Raw genomic sequence first — 22,780 nt, 5'->3', positions numbered from 1 at the left:
GAATGATGATGGCTCTCCAAGTCTAATCTCAGTAAATCCTCTTCTGGTAGGAGTAGATGAACCATACAAGCAGATCTCTCTATCTTCACGCTGTCGTTGATGATGAGGATGATGATGGCTCTCCAAATCTAATCTCAGTAAATCCTCTTCTGGTAGGAGTAGATGAACCATACAAGCAGATCTCTCTATCTTCACGCTGTCGTTGATGATGAGGATGATGATGGCTCTCCAAGTCTAATCTCAGTAAATCCTCTTCTGGTAGGAGTAGATGAACCATACACGCAGATCTCTCTATCTTCACGCTGTCGTTGATGATGAGGATGATGATGGCTCTCCAAGTCTAATCTCAGTAAATCCTCTTCTGGTAGGAGTAGATGAACCATACAAGCAGATCTCTCTATCTTCACGTTGTCGTTGATGATGATGAGGATGGCTCTCCAAGTCTAATCTCAGTAAATCCTCTTCTGGTAGGAGTAGATGAACCATTCAAGCAGATCTCTCTATCTTCACGCTGTCGTTGATGATGAGGATGATGATGGCTCTCCAAGTCTAATCTCAGTAAATCCTCTTCTGGTAGGAGTAGATGAACCATTCAAGCAGATCTCTCTATCTTCACGTTGTCGTTGATGATGAGGATGGCTCTCCAAGTCTAATCTCAGTAAATCCTCTTCTGGTAGGAGTAGATGAACCATTCAAGCAGATCTCTCTATCTTCACGTTGATGATGATGAGGATGGCTCTCCAAGTCTAATCTCAGTAAATCCTCTTCTGGTAGGAGTAGATGAACCATTCAAGCAGATCTCTCTATCTTCACGTTGTCGTTGATGATGAGGATGGCTCTCCAAGTCTAATCTCAGTAAATCCTCTTCTGGTAGGAGTAGATGAACCATTCAAGCAGATCTCTCTATCTTCACGTTGATGATGATGAGGATGGCTCTCCAAGTCTAATCTCAGTAAATCCTCTTCTGGTAGGAGTAGATGAACCATTCAAGCAGATCTCTTTATCTTCACGTTGATGATGATGAGGATGGCTCTCCAAGTCTAATCTCAGTAAATCCTCTTCTGGTAGGAGTAGATGAACCATTCAAGCAGATCTCTCTATCTTCACGCTGTCGTTGATGATGAGGATGGCTCTCCAAGTCTAATCTCAGTAAATCCAATACTAATCATATCTCCAGTTATTGTATATTGTGAGAACACAGTCCAATCTACCCCATTAGTATCAATATTAGTCGCCCTGGCAGCTGGATATTAGTCAATGAACCAACCATACCTGATGTAGTAGACACCTCTACCAGTGAACCAACCATACCTGATGTAGTACACACCTCTGCCAGTGAACCAACCATACCTGATGTAGTAGACACCTCTGTCAGTGAACCAACCATACCTGATGTAGTAGACACAACCATACCTGATGTAGTAGACACAGTGAACCAACCATACCTGATGTAGTAGACACCCAACCATCTGATGTAGTAGACCAGTGAACCAACCATACCTGATGTAGTAGACACAACCATACCTGATGTAGTAGACACAACCATACCTGATGTAGTAGACACCTCTGCCAGTGAACCAACCATACCTGATGTAGTAGACACCTCTGCCAGTGAACCAACCATACCTGATGTAGTAGACACCCATACTGTCAGTGAACCAACCATACCTGATGTAGTAGACATCTCTGAACCAACCATACCTGTGAACCAACCATACCTGATGTAGTAGACACCTCTGTCAGTGAACCAACCATACCTGATGTAGTAGACACCTCTGTCAGTGAACCAACCATACCTGATGTAGTAGACACACCTGATGTAGTAGACACCTCTGTCAGTGAACCAACCATACCTGATGTAGTAGACACCCATCTGATGTAGTGAACCAACCATACCTGATGTAGTAGACACCTCTGCCAGTGAACCAACCATACCTGATGTAGTAGACACCTCTGTCAGTGAACCAACCATACCTGATGTAGTAGACACCTCTGTCAGTGAACCAACCATACCTGATGTAGTAGACACCGCTGTCAGTGAACCAACCATACCTGATGTAGTAGACACCTCTGTCAGTGAACCAACCATACCTGATGTAGTAGACACCTCTGTGAACCAACCATACCTGATGTAGTAGACACAACCATACCTGATGTAGTAGACACCTCTGCCAAACCATATACCTGATGTAGTAGACACACCCAACCATACCTGATGTAGTAGACACCTCTGTCAGTGAACCAACCATACCTGATGTAGTAGACACCTCTGCCAGTGAACCAACCATACCTGATGTAGTAGACACCTCTGTCAGTGAACCAACCATACCTGATGTAGTAGACACCTCTGTCACACCATACCTGATGTCAGTGAACCAACCATACCTGATGTAGTAGACACAGTGAACCAACCATACCTGATGTAGTAGTAGACACCGCTGTCAGTGAACCAACCATACCTGATGTAGTAGACACCTCTGCCAGTGAACCAACCATACCTGATGTAGTAGACACCTCTGTGAACCAACCATACCTGATGAAGACACAACCATACCTGATGTAGTAGACACCTCTGTCAGTGAACCAACCATACCTGATGTAGTAGACACAACCATACCTGATGTAGTAGACACCGCTGTGAACCAACCATACCTGATGTAGTAGACACCTCTGTCAGTGAACCAACCATACCTGATGTAGTAGACACCTCTGTCAGTGAACCAACCATACCTGATGTAGTAGACACCATACCAGTGAACCAACCATACCTGATGTAAGACACCTGTGAACCAACCATACCTGATGTACACCTCTGTCAGTGAACCAACCATACCTGATGTAGTAGACACCTCTGCCAGTGAACCAACCATACCTGATGTAGTAGACACCTCTGCCAGTGAACCAACCATACCTGATGTAGTACACACCTCTGTCAGTGAACCAACCATACCTGATGTAGTAGACACAACCATACCTGATGTAGTAGACACCTCTGTCAGTGAACCAACCATACCTGATGTAGTAGACACCTCTGTCAGTGAACCAACCATACCTGATGTAGTAGACACCTCTGTCAGTGAACCAACCGTTTTCATTCATTTTCTATCTTCCTTCTTGTGATTTTAAAAATAAATAAATGAAAAAGGGTATTATTTTAATGATTTATTTTCTTCAATCACAACAACAGTGATTTGTGTCTGGACCTCTCTCTCTCTAAGTACTCTTTCTTATTGATCTGGACCAAAGGCGTCTAAGGAAGGCCGCTCACTTGGATGTACATAGGGAAGGAGATGGCTCTAGCACCACTGATAACACCCGGGAGGGCGGCCCACACTGCCACGGTGCCGCCACCGGCTCACCGTACAGCCTGTGCATCGCTCTCTTCAGAGATTTCTGGCATGATCTCTGTAAAGCGCGGTGTGTATTTTTCCCTCCCGTGAGGTTACTAAAGAACCCTCTCTCTCTCTCTCTCTGGTATAGCTGCAACATCCCTTGGATTCCACCCGGATTCTGATTCTGATCAATAATAAATATCCCTTTCTATTGAATGAGAGAACGGAGTCCTGTACACTACACCATTCAAATGTTTGGGATCACTTAGAAATGTCCTTGTTTTTGAAAGAAAAGCACATTTTGTTTTTGTCCATTTAAAATAACATCAAATTGATCAGAAATACAGTGTAGACATTGTTCATGTGGTAAATGACTATTGTAGCTGGAAACGGCTGATTTTTAATGGAATATCTACATAGGTGCACAGAGGCCCATTATCAGCAACCATCACTCCTGTGTTCCTGTAGGGTTAAAGTTGATTTTGTGGGTCTTGATTGATTATGTTGTTGTTATTACATTAGTGTCTAGTTTGAGAAACAGATGCCTCACAAGTCCTCAACTGGCAGCTTCATTAAATAGTACCCGCAAAACACCAGTCTCAACGTCAACAGTGAAGAGGTGACTCCGGGATGCTGGCCTTCTAGGCAGAGTTTCAAAGAAAAAGCCATATCTCAGACTGGCCAATAAAAATAAAAGATTAAGATGGGCAAAAGAACACAGACAGTGGACAGAGGAACTCTGCCTAGAAGGCCAGCATCCCGGAGTCGCCTTTTCACTGTTGACGTTGACTGGTGTTTTTGCAGATACTATTTAATGAAGCTGCCAGTTGAGGACTTGTAAGACGTCTGTTTCTCGAACAAGACACTAATGTAATAACAACAACATAATCAATCAAGACCCACAAAATCAACTTTAACCCTACAGGAACACAGGAGTGATGGTTGCTGATAATGGGCCTCTGTGCACCTATGTAGATATTCCATTAAAAATCAGCCGTTTCCAGCTACAATAGTCATTTACAACATTAACCATGTCTACACTGTACTTCTGATCAATTTGATGTTATTTTAATGGACAAAAAAAGTGCTTTTCTTTCAATAACAAGGACATTTCTAAGTGACCCCAAACTTTTAAACGGTAGTGTACGTAGTAAATATATGTTTTTGAAAATGATTCTTCCCACTATATGATAAACATTATCTGGTAAGATAATTATTTGGCTGAGATGAGAAGTTATTAAACAGTGTTATTTTAACTGGACACACACAGAGGAGATCCATATTTAAATGCTTTTCCACGGCAGTTTGATTATTAACTTGTCTCCACGGGTTTCTCAGCGGGACAAAGTATGTGAAAGGAGAGGTCTGTCTTCCATCTTTGTTATCATTTGTCTGTGTGTGGAAAAAGGGATTTTGCAGCTTTGTTTTCTTTGTTGTTGCCAACGTTACGGCTCGTTCAACTATTCAAGCTATGGCCAAGAGAAGCACGGAGCAAAAGATGCCGAAGCATAAACATCAGTAAAGGCTTTATAGTTGTTAAAAGGGATCCCTGGGGACGTCTTTGAGTCTTTCAATCTAGAAACAGTATTAAAAATCCAATCTTTTCACACCAGAAATCTAATGGTCACTGTCAGTCATCCCAATCCCAAATCCTATTCAAATCAACTCTATTTGAATTCTGCTTAGTAGCACCAGTAACCCATCCCTTTTAGAACTTAGTTTCTCTGCTTCCATGCCATGGCTTCAATTAGTACCAACTTGATCCAAGTGATTCTGTCTTGTTCTGATTTCTGCATGCTGGATGGACTTGGGACTGTCTGCCTGTCCCGTCTCTCCACCTCTACCGCCTCCCCCCTTTAATCTCCCCCTCCATCTCTCCCCTCAGGTCGAAGAAGTCCAAGCTGTCCATAGACAAGTCCACAGAGACAGATAATGGCTATGTGTCTCTGGATGGGAGGATAACCTGTAAGAGTAGTGAGGAGGGGCTACAGCTCCATGATGGAGGGTCTCACCACTGTGACCTGCGCTGAGGTCAGACGAGACGTGTTGGGCCGCACCCCCTCCTCTCAACACACTGCTGCTGCCCCCATCACCAAGGTAAACAACAAGGTAACAGACACATTTATACACACACACACCACCACGCAACACACTGCTACTGCCCCCCGTCACCAAGGTAACAGACACATTTATACACACATACACCACCACGCAACACACTGCTACTGCCCCCCGTCACCAAGGTAACAGACGCATTTATACACACACACACCACCACGCAGCACACTGCTACTGCCCCCGTCACCAAGGTAACAGACACATTTATACACACATACACCACCACGCAACACACTGCTACTGCCCCCCGTCACCAAGGTAACAGACACATTTATACACACACACACCACCACGCAACACACTGCTACTCCCCCCTCGTCACCAAGGTAAATCACATTCACTTGGTTAGCAGATGTTATTGTGAGTGTAGCAAAATGTTTATGCTTCTAGATCTGACAGTGCAGCAGTATCTAACAGGTAATATCTAACAATTCCACAACAAAACCTAATATCTAGAAAATTCCACAACAAAACCTAATATCTAACAGATTCCACAACAAAACCTAATACACACAATCTAGTAAAGGCATGAGATAATAGTATATAAATATATGGATGAGTAGTGACAGAATGGCTAAGATGCAATAGATAGTGAAGAATAGATAGTGAAGGATACAGTATATACATATGAGATGAGTAATGCGAGATATGTAAACATTCTTAAAGTGGCAAGTGTTCCGTTTATTAAAGTGACAAGTGTTCCATTTATTAAAGTGGCCAATGATTTCAAGTCTGTATGTAGGCAGCAGCCTCTCTGTGCTAGTGATGGCTATTTAACAGTCTGATGGCCTTGAGCTAGAAGCTGTTTTTCAATCTCTCTGTCCCAGCTTTGATGCACATGTACTGACCTCACTTTCTGGATGGGAGCAGGGTGAACAGGTAGTGGCTCGGGTGGTTGTTGTCCTTGATGATCTTTTTTGCCTTCCTGTGAAATCGGGTGGTGTAGGTGTCCTGGAGGGGCAGGTAGTTTGCCCCGGTGATGCGTTGTGCAGACCTCACTACCCTCTGGAGAGCCCTGCGTTTGTGGGCGGTGCAGACCTCACTACCCTCTGGAGAGCCCTGCGTTTGTGGGCGGTGCAGACCTCACTACCCTCTGGAGAGCCCTGCGTTTGTGGGCGGTGCAGACCTCACTACCCTCTGGAGAGCCCTGCGTTTGTGGGCGGTGCAGACCTCACTACCCTCTGGAGAGCCCCACGTTTGTGGGCGGTGCAGACCTCACTACCCTCTGGAGAGCCCTGCGTTTGTGGGCGGTGCAGACCACACTACCCTCTGGAGAGCCCTGTGTTTGTGGGTGGTGCCGACCTCACTACCCTCTGGAGAGCCCTGCGTTTGTGGGCGGTGCAGAACTCACTACCCTCTGGAGAGCCCTGCGTTTGTGGGCGGTGCAGTTGCCGTACCAGACTTTCCACCTTCTCCACTGCTGTCCCGTCGATGTGGATAGGGGGGTGCTCCCTTTGCAGTTTCCTGAAGTCCACGATCATCTCTTTTGTTTTGCTGACATTGAGAGAGAGGTTATTTTCCTGACACCACACTCCGAGGGCCCTCACCTCCTCCTTGTAGGCCATCTCGTCGTTGTTGGTAATCAAGCCTACCACTGTAGTGCAAACTTGATGATTGAGTTGGAGGCGTGCATGGCCTCGCAGTCATGGGTGAACAGGGAGTACAGGAGAGGACTGAGAACGCACCTTTGTGGGGCCCCAGTGTTGAGGATCAGCGGGGGAGATGTTGTTTCCTACCTTCACCACCTGGGGGCGGCCAGTCAGGAAGTCCAGTACCCAGTTGCATAGGGCGGGGTCGAGACCCAGCGTCTCAAGCTTAAGGACGGGTTTGGAGGGTACTATGGTGTTGAATGCTGAGCTGTAGTCAATAAACAGCATTTCTACATAAGTATTCCTCTTGTCCAGGTGGGATAGGGCAGTGTGCAGTGTGATGGCGATTGCATTGTCCGTGGACCTATTGGGGTGGTAAGCAAATTGAAGTGGGTCAAGTGTAACAGGTAGGGTAGAGGTGATATGGTCCTTGACTAGTCTCTCAAAGCACTTCATGATGACGGAAGTGAGTGCTACGGGGCGGTAGTCGTTTAGCTCAGTTACCTTCGCTTTCTTGCGAACAGGAACAATGGTGGCCATCTTGAAGCATGTGGGCACAGCAGACTGGGATAGGGATTGATTGAATATGTCCGTAAACACACCAGCCAGCTGGTCTGCGCATGCTCTGTGGAGGCGGTTAGGGATGCCGTCTGGGCCGGCAACCTTGCGAGGGTTAACACATTTAAATGTTTTACTCACGTCTGCCACAGAAAAGGAGAGCCCAGAGTCTTTGGTAGTGGGCTGTGTTGGTGGCACTGTATTGTCCTCAAAGCGCGCAAAGAAGTTGTTTAATTTGTCTGGAAGCAAGATGTCGATGTCCGCGACGGTGCTGGTTTTCTTTTTGTAATCCATGATTGTCTGTAGACCTTGCCACATATGTCTCGTGTTTGAGCCGTTGAATTGCGATTCCACTTTGTCTCTATACTGATGCTTTGCTTGTTTGATTGCCTTACGGAGGGAATAACTACACTGTTTGTATTGGCCGTGTTTCCAGTTGCCTTGCCATGATTAAATGCGGGGTTCGTGCTTTCAGCAGCGAATGCTGCCATCAATCCACGGTTTCTGGTTAGGGAAAGTTTCAGTCACAGTGGGTACAACATCTCCTAGACACTTCCTTATAAACTCGCTCACCGAGTCAGCGTATACTTCAATGTTATTGTCTGAGGCTACCCGGAACATATGCCAGTCCACGTGATCGAAACAATCTTGAAGCTGGAATCCGATTGGTCAGACCAGCGTTGGATAGATCTATGCACGGGCACTTCCTGTTTTAGTTTCTGCCTATAGGAGGGGAGCAACAAGATGGAGTCATGGTCAGATTTGCTAAAAGAGGACAGGGCCTTGTACGCATTGCGGAAGTTAGAGTAATATATAATAATAATATATAATAATATATATAATATAATATATAATAATATATATAATATAATAATATATGCCATTTAGTGGACGCTTTTATCCAAAGCGACTTACAGTCATGTGTGCATACATTCTACGTATGGGTGATCCCGGGAATCGAACCCACTACCCTGGCGTTACAAGCGCCATGCTCTACCAACTGAGCTACAGAAGGACCAATGGTCGAGCGTGTTACTCGCTCATGTACTGCAATCGAAATGCTGATAGAGTTTAGGTAGCCTTGTTCTCAAATTAGCTTTGTTAAAATCCACAGCTACAGTAAATGCAGCCTCAGGATATATGGTTTCCAGTTTGCATAAAGTCCAGTGAAGTTCCCTGATGGCCGTCTTGGTATCCGCTTGCGGGGGGATATACACGGCTGTGACGATAACCGAGGAGAGTTCTCTTGGGAGATAATACGGTCGGCATTTGATTGTGAGGAATTGTAAGTCAGGGGAACAAAAGGACTTGAGTGCTTGTATGTTGATACAATTACACCATGAGTTGTTAATCATGAAACATACACCCCCGCCCTTCTTCTCACCGGAGAGATGTTGATTCCTGTCGGCGCGATGCACTGAAAATACTGTTTGCTGTACGAACAGCTAGCCATGTTTTCTTGAAACAGAGTATGTTACAATCCCGGATATCTCTTTTGGAAAGCAGCTCTTGCCCTGATCTCATCTTCTTCATTAACTAGGGACTGGACATTAGCGAGTAATGTACTCTGAAGCGTTGGGTGGTGTGTGCGCATCCGAAGCCTCACTAGAAGACCGCTCCTGCACCCTCTCCTCCGACGGCGTTGCTTTGGGTCGGCCTCTGGAATCAGTTCAAATGCCCTGGGAGGTGCAGACAAAGGATCCGCTTTGGGAAAGTCATATTCCTGGCTGTAGTGCTGGTTGTGCTGTTAAGTTGACGTCTTTTCTGATATCCAATAGTTCTTCCCGGCTGTATGTAATAACACTTAAGGTTTTCTGGGCTAACAATGTAAGAAATAATACATTCTAAAAAACGAAATACTGCACAGTTTCCTAGGGACTAAAAGCGAAGCTGCCATCTCTGAGGTAAACAACAAGGTAACACACACACCACCATCACACAACACACTGCTACTGCTCTCCGTCAGCAGGTAAACAAGGTAACACACACACCACCACCACACAACACACTGCTACTGCTCTCCGTCAGCAGGTAAACAAGGTAGCTAATACACACACATACTGTCCAGAAACAGGTGAGTTTAACCATGTATAAACAGACTATACACTCGCTAGTCTGTAGTCTGAAAGTAGGAATCTGTCCAATCTGTCTTCCTGCCAGGAGACCCAGAGCCGTGGTGTGGGTGTGGAGAACATGTCTGATGAGGCGTCTAGTGAGGAGGATCCTGAAGCGTCCTACACCGCCATCCGTAGGGGCGTAGAGCGCGTCAGCAGCGACTGCACGCTGCGCAACAGGAAACCACATCACTACAAGAAACACTACACCATCAACACTGAGGTGGGTGACCTCCACACTACCCAGGTTGGTCACACTCACACAGAGCCATGCACAGCGACACACACATACATACAGTACATACTGTACATCATACACACTTACATACTGTACATCACACACACACACACACACTTACATACAGTACATACTGTACATCATACACACACACACTTGCATACAGTACATACATACACACACAGTGTGGGTACACTTAGCTACATCACACCCACACACATTTCCACCCCCTACACACACACACACTCACCCCCCCTCTCTCTAGGAGACTCCTAAGTCCGGTACCAGCTGTAGTTCTCGGTGCTCCAGCCTGCGGACCCAGGACTCAGAGAGCACCAGACACGAGTCCGAGACAGAGGACCTGCTGTGGGAGGACTTCCTGCACTGTGCTGAGTGTCGCTCCTCGTGCACCAGCGAGACAGAGGGCGAGGGAGCTGCAGTCTGTCCTGCTACCAAGAAGGAGTACAGAGATGACCCCTTTCACCAGGTGGGTTAGAGGTCAAAGGTTAGGAGTTAGGGTTAGATGTGTGATGTTAGGGTTTGACAGAGTGAGAGGGAGCTGCAGTCTGTCCTGCTACCAAGAAGGAGTACAGAGATGACCCCTTTCACCAGGTGGGTTAGAGGTCAAAGGTTAGGAGTTAGGGTTAGACGTGTGATGTTAGGGTTTGACAGAGTGAGAGGGAGCTGCAGTCTGCCCTGCTACCAAGGAGAACAGAGATGACCCTTTCACCCTGTTTATCAGGGGTTAGAGATCAAAGGTTAGAGAAGGAGGGGGTAAGTGTGGGACTGAGCTTGCAATAAAATGGTTGCAACATTAATGAAGAGGTTTTGTTGGTAGCGTGAATGTTCCTATTTATCTGTCTTTGTTGTCACTGTGTGTTCTGACGTAACCGTGGTAACCTTGTCGATGAGGATGATCAGCCTCAAACCCTCAGCGTGTAACAGTAGTTATTGTGTTGATCTAGTTGTGTCCTCTACAGGGTCATACGTGGCTACACAGCACCAACCCAGGTCTGGAGCGGGTCAGTGCCATCGTCTGGGAGGGGAACGACTGTAAGAAGGCTGACATGTCTGTCCTGGAGATCAGCGGTATGATCATGAACAGGGTGAGTAACAGCCAGGGCCTTGATACTGTTGTCAGGGATGACATCTGGTGTGGACGGTAACGCTTTACAATGGAAGACCGGGAACACACCTCCATCAGCCACCTGGGGGATTTTCTCAACTAGAATGTTAATGAATGCAGATTGGACTCCATGATAATGGAAGGCACTTATATATGTATATATTATATATACCACGTTTCTCTCAGATCACTTTACATTCTCTATAACTTAGAACAATGACATGAAAGATATAGGTAACGGCTGTCTCTCTCCTGTCTCTTTATCTCTTTCCCTCCCTCTCTCTCTCCATCTCTCCTCGCCTCTCCCTTTATCTCTCCTTCCCTCCATTGCTCCCTCCCTCTCTCTCCTGTCTCTCCACTCCCTCCCTCCATCTCTCCCTCCTGTCTCTTTATCTCTTCTTCCCTCCATTGCTCCCTCCCTCTCTCTCCTCCCCTCACCCTCCATCCATCTCTCCCTCCTGTCTCTTTATCTCTCCTTCCCTCCATTGCTCCCTCCCTCTCTCTCCTCCCCTCACCCTCCATCCATCTCTCCCTCCTGTCTCTTTATCTCTCCTTCCCTCCATTGCTCCCTCCCTCTCTCTCCTCCCCTCACCCTCCATCCATCTCTCTCCTGTCTCTCCACTCCCTCCCTCCATCTCTCTCTCCTGTCTCTCCACTCCCTCCCTCCATCTCTCTCTCCTGTCTCTCCACTCCCTCCCTCCATCTCTCTCTCCTGTCTCTCCACTCCCTCCCTCCATCTCTCTCTCCTGTCTCTCCACTCCCTCCCTCCATCTCTCTCTCCTGTCTCCCCTCACCCTCCATCCATCTCTCTCTCCTGTCTCTCCACTCCCTCCCTCCATCTCTCTCCTGTCTCTCCACTCCCTCCCTCCATCTCTCTCTCCTGTCTCTCCACTCCCTCCCTCCATCTCTCTCTCCTGTCTCTCCACTCCCTCCCTCCATCTCTCTCTCCTGTCTCTCCACTCCCTCCCTCCATCTCTCTCTCCTGTCTCTCCACTCCCTCCCTCCATCTCTCTCTCCTGTCTCTCCACTCCCTCCCTCCATCTCTCTCTCCTGTCTCTCCACTCCCTCCCTCCATCTCTCTCTCCTGTCTCTCCACTCCCTCCCTCCATCTCTCTCTCCTGTCTCTCCACACCCTCCCTCCATCTCTCCCTCCCGTCTCTCCATCTCTACCTTCCTCCAGGTCAACCTGTACACCCCAGGTATTGGCTACCAGGTCTTTGGTAACCTGGTGTCAGTGACTCTGGGCCTGACGCCCTTCGCCTATAGGCTGTCTCAGTACAAGGACCTGGAACAGCTGACGCAGCTCTCAGCCTATGAGCTCATCTCTGTGGCGTTCGGCTCCTCCTCCGACGTCATGGTGATCACCATGGTAACGCTCAGCTTCATGGTGCGCGTCTGTCTCATCTGGCTCTTCTTCTTCCTGCTCAGCGTGGCCGAGAGGACATACAAACAGGTGTGTGTGTGTTTTCCAGGTTCTTTCATCTTAATTACAGATCAATATTGACCATTGATTGTTACATGAAGACATTCTGAAGACGTTTTATTTCTAAAGGTCTTATCACTTACACGTATTGTGTGTGTGTGTGTGTGTGTGTGTGTGTGTGTGTGTGTGTGTGTGTGTGTGTGTGTGTGTGTGTGTGTGTGTGTGTGTGTGTGTGTGTGTGTGTGTGTGTGTGTGTGTGTGTGTGTGTGTGTGTGTGTGTGTTGACCTGACAGAGGCTGCTATTCGCCAAGCTGTTTGGTCACCTGACGTCGGCACGGCGAGCCAGGAAGTCGGAGGTGCCTCACTTCCGTCTGAAGAAAGTCCAGAACATTAAGATGTGGCTCTCTCTGCGCTCATATCTCAAGGTGTGTTCTATGTTCTCCAACTGGTTGTTGTTCCATCATGCCTACCTGAACCTCCCCTCTGTGTCTGAGATGTGTTGTTCCATCATGCCTACCTGAACCTCCCCTCTGTGTCTATGAGATGTGTTGTTCCATCATGCCTACCTGAACCTCCCCTCTGTGTCTATGAGATGTGTTGTTCCATCATGCCTACCTGAACCTCCCCTCTGTGTCTATGAGATGTGTTGTTCCATCATGCCTACCTGAACCTCCCCTCTGTGTCTATGAGATGTGTTGTTCCATCATGCCTACCTGAACCTCCCCTCTGTGTCTATGAGATGTGTTGTTCCATCATGCCTACCTGAACCTCCCCTCTGTGTCTATGAGATGTGTTGTTCCATCATACCTACCTGAACCTCCCCTCTGTGTCTATGAGATGTGTTGTTCCATCATGCCTACCTGAACCTCCCCTCTGTGTCTATGAGATGTGTTGTTCCATCATGCCTACCTGAACCTCCCCTCTGTGTCTATGAGGAGATGTGATGTTCCATCATGCCTACCTGAACCTCCCCTCTGTGTCTGAGAGATGTGATGTTCCATCATGCCTACCTGAACCTCCCCTCTGTGTCTGAGATGTGTTGTTCCATCATGCCTACCTGAACCTCCCCTCTGTGTCTGAGATGTGTTGTTCCATCATGCCTACCTGAACCTCCCCTCTGTGTCTGAGATGTGTTGTTCCATCATGCCTACCTGAACCTCCCCTCTGTGTCTGAGATGTGATGTTCCATCATGCCTACCTGAACCTCCCCTCTGTGTCTGAGATGTGTTGTTGTTCCATCATGCCTACCTGAACCTCCCCTCTGTGTCTGAGATGTGTTGTTGTTCCATCATGCCTACCTGAACCTCCCCTCTGTGTCTGAGATGAGTTGAGTTCCATCATGCCTACCTGAACCTCCCTCTGTGTCTATGAGGAGATGTGTTGTGATAGACGTGGGTGGATAAGTGTGTTTGTCCAACTAAAGTATTTAAAATGTGTGTTACAGAGAAGGGGTCCTCAGCGGTCGGTGGATGTGATCGTGTCCTCTGCCTTCCTCCTCACCCTCTCCGTAGTCTTCATCTGCTGTGCTCAGGTCAGCGTGAGTCACCATTCTCAGCCTGCTACAGTCCTTGTCTGTTATGCTCTAATACAGTTAGTAACGGTGTGAATGCTGTTCCACCTGTCTGTTTGAGTGGGACGAGCGTTTAAACAAGCTCTTCTCTCCTCCCTGTAGTTGCTCCATATCCACCACACCTTCCTGGAGTGTCACTATAACTGGGAGCTGGTGATCTGGTGTTCCTCTCTGTCTCTCTTCCTGCTCCGCTTTGTTACCCTGGGCTCAGAGACCAGCAAGAAGTACAGCAACACCTCCATCTTACTGACAGAACAGGTAGACAGGCTCAGAGACCAACACCTCCATCTTACTGACAGAACAGGTAGACAGGCTCAGAGACCAACACCTCCATCTTACTGACAGAACAGGTAGACCGGCTCAGAGACCAACACCTCCATCTTACTGACAGAACAGGTAGACAGGCTCAGAGACCAGCACCTCCATCTTACTGACAGAACAGGTAGACAGGCTCAGAGACCAGCACCTCCATCTTACTGACAGAACAGGTAGACAGGCTCAGAGACCAACACCTCCACCTTACTGACAGAACAGGTAGACAGGCTCAGAGACCAGCACCTCCATCTTACTGACAGGACAGGTAGACAGGCTCAGAGACCAGCAACACCTCCATCTTACTGACAGAACAGGTAGACAGGCTCAGAGACCAGCAACACCTCCATCTTACTGACAGAACAGTTAGACAGGCTCAGAGACCAACACCTCCACCTTGCTGACAGAACAGGTAGACAGGCTCAGAGACCTGCAAGAAGTACAGCAACACCTCCATCTTACTGACAGAACAGGTAGACAGGCTCAGAGACCAACACCTCCATCTTACTGACAGAACAGGTAGACAGGCTCAGAGACCAGCACCTCCATCTTACTGACAGAACAGGTAGACGGGCTCAGAGACCAACACCTCCACCTTACTGACAGAACAGGTAGACAGGCTCAGAGACCAGCACCTCCATCTTACTGACAGAACAGGTAGACAGGCTCAGAGACCAGCAACACCTCCATCTTACTGACAGAACAGGTAGACAGGCTCAGAGACCAGCACCTCCATCTTACTGACAGAACAGGTAGACAGGCTCAGAGACCAACAACACCTCCATCTTACTGACAGAACAGGTAGACAGGCTCAGAGACCAGCACCTCCATCTTACTGACAGAACAGGTAGACAGGCTCAGAGACCAGCACCTCCATCTTGCTGACAGAACAGGTAGACAGGCTCAGAGACCAACACCTCCATCTTACTGACAGAACAGGTAGACAGGCTCAGAGACCAAAACCTCCATCTTGCTGACAGAACAGGTAGACAGGCTCAGAGACCAACACCTCCATCTTGCTGACAGAACAGGTAGACAGGCTCAGAGACCAGCACCTCCATCTTACTGACAGAACAGGTAGACAGGCTCAGAGACCAACAACACCTCCATCTTACTGACAGAACAGGTAGACAGGCTCAGAGACCAGCACCTCCATCTTACTGACAGAACAGGTAGACAGGCTCAGAGACCAGCACCTCCATCTTGCTGACAGAACAGGTAGACAGGCTCAGAGACCAACACCTCCATCTTACTGACAGAACAGGTAGACAGGCTCAGAGACCAACACCTCCATCTTGCTGACAGAACAGGTAGACAGGCTCAGAGACCAACACCTCCATCTTACTGACAGAACAGGTAGACAGGCTCAGAGACCAACACCTCCATCTTACTGACAGAACAGGTAGACAGGCTCAGAGACCAACACCTCCATCTTACTGACAGAACAGGTAGACAGGCTCAGAGACCAGCACCTCTATCTTACTGACAGAACAGGTAGACGGGCTCAGAGACCAACACCTCCATCTTGCTGACAGAACAGGTAGACAGGCTCAGAGACCAGCACCTCCATCTTACTGACAGAACAGGTAGGCAGGCTCAGAGACCAACACCACCTCCATCTTACTGGCAGAACAGGTAGACAGGCTCAGAGACCAGCACCTCCATCTTACTGACAGAACAGATAGACAGGCTCAGAGACCAAAACCTCCATCTTTCTGACAGAACAGGTAGACAGGCTCAGAGACCAGCAACACCTCCATCTTACTGACAGAACAGGTAGACAGGCTCAGAGACCAACACCTCCATCTTACTGACAGAACAGGTAGACAGGCATGGAGGGAGGTACACACGCAACTGGTATCGTTATAGCAAGACTTTGGAAGTTCGCCAATTAATACGGAGGAAGAACTAGCAGATGTACCACACTTGCTAACTTGTGTAGTTACATAGGGACACACATTTTAAGTGACAAAAGGTTCATCTATTTTTAATGTTATATTGTTTTTGTGCACCTCCGAATGATGTTCTATCGTCTCCTGGGTCATTTCATGTTTATAGGAGTTATTGGCGTTCAAGCATCACCGTGATAAAGTCGCTCTCACTACACAGGAAGTTAATAGGAATATGAGTTTTAGATCGCGAAAACATCTATCATACATGTCAGATTTCAATACTGGCCTATGTTTTAACTTGGGAGGATGTCTTCTCTCGAATGAGCCATTGATCATATTTTTGCTATATTTCTACCTTGAGAAATTTGTAATTTAATGCAGGGTCGAGCATATTTGTCTGCCTCTTTAGTCCAGGGTGCATTGCATGGCAGAGATAGAAGATATTATAACGCCCCACCCAGTAGACCGTCGACCAATCGCGTTCACGTTGTCATGCTGCGTAACGCGGTTGCTAAGCTAATCAGGCAATCCCTTCTCAAAGTCCATGTAATGGTCGAGAAACGTACCTATTCTTCACGATTCCAAATGGCAAGTTAATTATCTCACATCTTGGAAAATATTTGTAATGTTGTACTTATTGTTGACGAAATTAGTGCTGATTTCGTGGTTTTGAGATCGAGCCCAGTAGACTCATTCACTCCTTGTCCCAGAATCACCCAGAATGCATCGCATTGACATAGCACAGGCAACGTTTCCCATCTCCTCAAAAGTATATCTGCCGTTGCGAATGTTAGACTCCATCTGCAGATTAAACATGGTGAGATTGTAGGCGAGTTTAAAGCTAACTGGCTACTTTACATGCTAATATTGTATTTGGTATTAGTGTGTGTTTGCTTGCTATATAGCCAGCCAGCCAGCCCATAGAGAGCATTGCATTGTGGATCTTGTAGTCAACTTGAGCTGCAACAGATTTCCACAACTATTTTCCATGTTTATTTATTTCACCTTTATTTAACCAGGTAGGCAAGTTGAGAACACCTTTATTTAACCAGGTAGGCAAGTTGAGAACACCTTTATTTAACCAGGTAGGCAAGTTGAGAACACCTTTATTTAACCAGGTAGGCAAAGAACACCTTTATTTAACCAGGTAGGCAGTTGAGAACACCTTTATTTAACCAGGTAGGCAAGTTGAGAACAAGTTCTCATTTACACATGGACCTGGCCAAATAAAGCAAACAGTTCGACAGTCAATAATTACACATGGAGTAAAACAAACATACAGTCAATATACAATGTGAGCAAATGAGGTGAGATACGGGAGGTAAAGGCAAAAAAAGGCCATGGTGGCAAAGTAAATACAATATAGCAAGTAAAACACTGGAATGGTAGATTTGCAATGGAAGAATGTGCAAAGTAGAAATATTATAACGCCAAAATGAAACATTGATTCACAAAAATAGTCTCACATAGTAGTGTTATTTAACACTGTAAATGAAAGGAATGAGTGGTTTGGGGAGGATATGTCCTTTAAGGCTCAACTTCTATTGACTAACTGTTTTCACCAGATTAATCTGTACCTGAAGATGGAGAAGAAACCAAACAAGAAGGAGGATTTGACATTAGTCAACAACGTACTGAAGCTGGCCACCAAGCTGTTGAAGGTACGGCAAGCTGCATCTCTATTGGTTCTCTTTCTCATCTTATCTCCATTATTAATCTCTCCCCCTCCCTCCACCCCCCCCTCCATTTCTCCCCCTCCCTCCATCTCCACCCTCCCCCTCCACCCCCCCATCCATCTCCACCCTCCCTCCCTCCCTCCATTTCCCCCCTCCATTTCTCCCCCTCCCTCCATCTCCACCCTCCCCCTCCATCTCCCCCCTCCATTTCTCCCCCTCCCTCCATCTCCACCCTCCCCCTCCATCTCCCCCTCCCCCCTCCATTTCTCCCCTCCCTCCATCTCCACCCTCCCCCTCCATTTCTCCCCCCTCCATTTCTCCCATCCCTCCATCTCCACCCTCCCCCCTCCATTTCTCCCACTCCCTCCATCTCCACCCTCTCCCCCTCCATTCCCCCCCTCCATTTCTCCCCCCCCATCTCCACCCTATCCCCCTCCATTTCTCCCCCTCCCTCCATCTCCACCCTCCACCCCTCCATTTCTCCCCCTCCCTCCATCTCCACCCCTCCATTTCTCCCCCTCCCTCCATCTCCACCCCTCCATTTCTCCCCCTCCCTCCATCTCCACCCCTCCATTTCTCCCCCTCCCTCCATCTCCACCCCTCCCTCCATCTCCACCCCTCCCTCCATCTCCACCCCTCCATTTCTCCCCCTCCCTCCATCTCCACCCCTCCATTTCTCCCCCTCCCTCCATCTCCACCCCTCCATTTCTCCCCCACCCTCCATCTCCACCCCTCCATTTCTCCCCCTCCCTCCATCCCCACCTCCATCTCCACCCCTCCATTTCTCCATCTCCACCCCTCCATTTCTCCCCCACCCTCCCCCTCCTTTTCTCCCCCTCCTCCTCCATCTCCACCCCTCCATTTCTCCCCCTCCCTCCATCTCCACCCCTCCATTTCTCCCCCTCCTACCTCCATCTCCACCCCTCCATTTCTCCCCCTCCCTCCATCTCCTCCCCTCCATTTCTCCATCTCCACCCCTCCATTTCTCCCCCTCCCTCCATCTCCACCCCTCCATTTCTCCCCCTCCTACCTCCATCTCCACCCCTCCATCTCCTCCCCCTCCCTCCATCTCCTCCCCTCCATTTCTCCCCGACCCTCCCCCTCCATTTCTCCCCCTCCTACCTCCATCTCCACCCCTCCATTTCTCCCCCTCCCTCCATCTCCACCCCTCCATTTCTCCCCCTCCTACCTCCATCTCCACCCCTCCATTTCTCCCCCTCCTACCTCCATCTCCACCCCTCCATTTCTCCCCTCCCTCCATCTCCACCCTCCATCTCCACCCTCCATTTCTCCCCCTCCCTCCATCTCCACCCTCCATCTCCACCCCTCCATTTCTCCCCCTCCCTCCATCTCCACCCCTCCATTTCTCCCCCTCCTACCTCCATTTCTCCCCCTCCTACCTCCATCTCCACCCTCCACCCCTCCATTTCTCCCCCTCCCTCCATCTCCACCCCTCCATTTCTCCCCCTCCTACCTCCATCTCCACCCCTCCATTTCTCCCCCTCCCTCCATCTCCTCCCTCCATTTCTCCATCTCCACCCCTCCATTTCTCCCCCTCCCTCCATCTCCACCCCTCCATTTCTCCCCCTCCTACCTCCATCTCCACCCCTCCATTCCTCCCCCCTCCCTCCATCTCCTCCCCTCCATTTCTCCCCGACCCTCCCCCTCCATTTCTCCCCCTCCTACCTCCATCTCCACCCCTCCATTTCTCCCCTCCCTCCATCTCCACCCCTCCATTTCTCCCCCTCCTACCTCCATCTCCACCCCTCCATTTCTCCCCCTCCTACCTCCATCTCCACCCCTCCATTTCTCCCCCTCCCTCCATCTCCACCCTCCATCTCCACCCCTCCATTTCTCCCCCTCCATCTCCACCCTCCATCTCCACCCCTCCATTTCTCCCCCTCCCTCCATCTCCACCCCTCCATTTCTCCCCCTCCTACCTCCATTTCTCCCCCTCCTACCTCCATCTCCACCCTCCACCCCTCCATTTCTCCCCCTCCCTCCATCTCCACCCCTCCATTTCTCCCCCTCCTACCTCCATCTCCACCCCTCCATTTCTCCCCCTCCCTCCATCTCCACCCTCCACCCTCCATCTCCACCCCTCCATTTCTCCCCCTCCCTCCATCTCCACCCCTCCATTTCTCCCCCTCCTACCTCCATCTCCACCCCTCCATTTCTCCCCCTCCCTCCATCTCCTCCCCTCCATCTCTCCCCACCCTCCCCCTCCATTTCTCCCCCTCCCTCCATCTCCACCCCTCCATTTCTCCCCCTCCCTCCATCTCCACCCCTCCATTTCTCCCCTCCCTACCTCCATCTCCTCCCCTCCATCTCTCCCCCCCTCCACCCTCCCCCTCCATTTCTCCCCCTCCCTCCTCCATTTCTCCCCCTCCCTCCTCCATTTCTCCCCCTCCCTCCATCTCCACCCCTCCATTTCTCCCCCTCCCTCCATCTCCACCCCTCCATTTCTCCCCCTCCCTCCATCTCCTCCCCTCCCTCCACCCTCCCCCTCCATTTCTCCCCCTCCCTCCATCTCCACCCCTCCATTTCTCCCCCTCCCTCCATTTCTCCCCCTCCTACCTCCTCTCACTCCCCAGGAGTTGGATGCTCCATTCAGGCTGTATGGTCTGACGATGAACCCTCTGCTCTACAACATCACCCAGGTGGTCATCCTGTCTGCTGTGTCCGGGGTCATCAGTGACCTACTGGGCTTCAACCTGAAGGTAACGTGTGTGTGTGTGTGTGTGTGTGTGTGTGTGTGTGTGTGTGTGTGTGTGTGTGTGTGTGTGTGTGTGTGTGTGTGTGTGTGTGTGTGTGTGTGTGTGTGTGTGTGTGTGTGTGTGTGGTACTAGTACTTATACACAAGTTTATTTGAAATGAAATGGAGTTGATTTGTTGAGTGTGTAGATATCAGTATGAAGGAAGAACTTACCACACCTTTCTGTCCTCAGCTCTGGAAGATCAAATCATGACAGTAAGCTGATCAGGTCACAGCTGGCTCTGGAAGATGTGATACATTCTCTCACCACACGGGGGCGCTGTTGTCCTTTCGCTCACGGACTGACTGGGCTTCCCTGTATCTATGGTCTGACGGACAAACAGCCCCATTCTCAGAGTACATAACGGAGTGCTTACATTTCACGTGTGCAATTCAAGATATATTTATTTTACCCTTTCAGTATTTTTTATTTTTGTTGTTGTTGAAAAAGTTACAAAATGTTATTTTAAGCTATACAGGTTTTGTGTTCTCAGAGGGACTGGATCAAAACACAGCAAGATGATAATTCAGTTAAAAAGGTAAAAGAGTTCCATCCCTTCAGACTAGTAAGGACAATGTGCATTATAATGCAGCTGTTTAGTTTGTTGACTGTGACACACAAACGCAGTCATTTCACTGTGAGAACTGCAACGAGTAGTAGTTTCTGATCATAGACGGACTGTAATGATAATAATGATGTGTTTTACAGCCTACATACACACACACACCGGTTGTACTTTATGGTCAATTCAATGTAGAGGCTTTTTTTGTTGTTGCTTTTGACGACAACAACAGTACACCAAAGTTCAGAATAGATGAACAATGTTTCTGTGTGTTTGGCGTTTCTAATGATAAGCTAAGTGACGGCTGTAGTGGAGAGAGAGATGCAGGATAAAACACAACACATCACTCAAATGATTGGTGAGGAAATAGGTGAGGTACTGTACTGGCTAGATGGGAGGTACTGTACTGTACTGGCTAGATGGGAGGTACTGTACTGTACTGGCTAGATGGGAGGTACTGTATTGGCTAGAATATGTACTCTACTGGCTAGATGGTAGGTACTGTATTGGCTGGATGGGATGTACTGTACTGGCTAGAAGGGAGGTACTGTACTGGCTAGAAGAAAGGTACTGTACTGGCTAGATGGGAGGTACTGTACTGGCTAGATGGGAGGTACTGTATTGGCTAGAATATGTACTCTACTGGCTAGATGGTAGGTACTGTATTGGCTGGATGGGATGTACTGTACTGGCTAGAAGGGAGGTACTGTACTGTACTGGCTAGATGGGAGGTACTGTATTGGCTAGAATATGTACTCTACTGGCTAGATGGTAGGTACTGTATTGGCTGGATGGGATGTACTGTACTGGCTAGAAGGGAGGTACTGTACTGGCTAGAAGAAAGGTACTGTACTGGCTGGATGGGATGTACTGTACTGGCTAGATGGGAGGTACTGTACTGGCTAGATGGGAAGTACTGTGTTGTATTGTTTAGAAGGGATGTACTGTACTGGGTGGATGGGAGGTACAGTACTGTACTGGGTGGATGGGAGGTACAGTACTGTACTGGGTGGATGGGAGGTACAGTACTGTACTGGGTGGATGGGAGGTACAGTACTGTACTGGGTGGATGGGAGGTACTGTACTGGGTGGATGGGAGGTACAGTACTGTACTGGGTGGATGGGAGGTACAGTACTGTACTGGGGATGGAGGTACAGTACTGTACTGGGTGGAGGGGAGGTACAGTACTGTACTGGTGGAGGGGAGGTACAGTACTGTACTGGGTGGATGGGAGGTACAGTACTGTACTGGGTGGATGGGAGGTACAGTACTGTACTGGGTGGATGGGAGGTACTGTACTGGGTGGATGGGAGGTACAGTACTGTACTGGGTGGAGGGGAATATGTAAACCTAGCCAACAGATCTGGGTTAGTATTCTGTATGTGAAATTGAGACCTCCAGGCCCACTAGCTAAACAGTGTGTGACTGAACATGGTCAACTATGTTACTCCTATAATGATCATTTGGGGGGTGTGTATGTTTGTCCTGGTACACACTTGTACAAGTCTGTAAT

The 22,780-nt window shown here is 48.5% G+C and overlaps 1 protein-coding gene across 1 annotated transcript in view; it reads left to right on the top strand.

The window, feature by feature from the left end:
- The window catches only part of LOC124020474 (protein PHTF2-like), a 73,662-nt gene extending 51,303 nt beyond the window's left edge, over window positions 1–22,359 (top strand). The window contains exons 8-21 of the mRNA XM_046335720.1: window positions 3,247–3,417; window positions 5,218–5,359; window positions 5,485–5,508; window positions 9,758–9,958; window positions 10,215–10,436; window positions 10,930–11,055; window positions 12,256–12,528; window positions 12,792–12,923; window positions 13,943–14,029; window positions 14,171–14,326; window positions 17,838–17,933; window positions 20,543–20,668; window positions 20,897–22,179; window positions 22,343–22,359. Of these exons, the coding sequence (XP_046191676.1) occupies window positions 3,247–3,417; window positions 5,218–5,359; window positions 5,485–5,508; window positions 9,758–9,958; window positions 10,215–10,436; window positions 10,930–11,055; window positions 12,256–12,528; window positions 12,792–12,923; window positions 13,943–14,029; window positions 14,171–14,326; window positions 17,838–17,933; window positions 20,543–20,668; window positions 20,897–20,917 (1,777 nt within the window). The 3' untranslated portion in view covers window positions 20,918–22,179; window positions 22,343–22,359. The remainder of the gene's footprint in view (window positions 1–3,246; window positions 3,418–5,217; window positions 5,360–5,484; window positions 5,509–9,757; window positions 9,959–10,214; window positions 10,437–10,929; window positions 11,056–12,255; window positions 12,529–12,791; window positions 12,924–13,942; window positions 14,030–14,170; window positions 14,327–17,837; window positions 17,934–20,542; window positions 20,669–20,896; window positions 22,180–22,342) is intronic.
- The last annotated feature ends 421 nt before the right edge of the window (window positions 22,360–22,780 follow it).

The sequence above is a fragment of the Oncorhynchus gorbuscha genome, unplaced genomic scaffold, assembly GCF_021184085.1.
Source record: "Oncorhynchus gorbuscha isolate QuinsamMale2020 ecotype Even-year unplaced genomic scaffold, OgorEven_v1.0 Un_scaffold_828, whole genome shotgun sequence".
NCBI lineage: Eukaryota > Metazoa > Chordata > Actinopteri > Salmoniformes > Salmonidae > Oncorhynchus > Oncorhynchus gorbuscha.
Note: the sequence above shows the minus strand (reverse complement) of the source record. Positions and strands in the feature narration are given on the sequence as shown.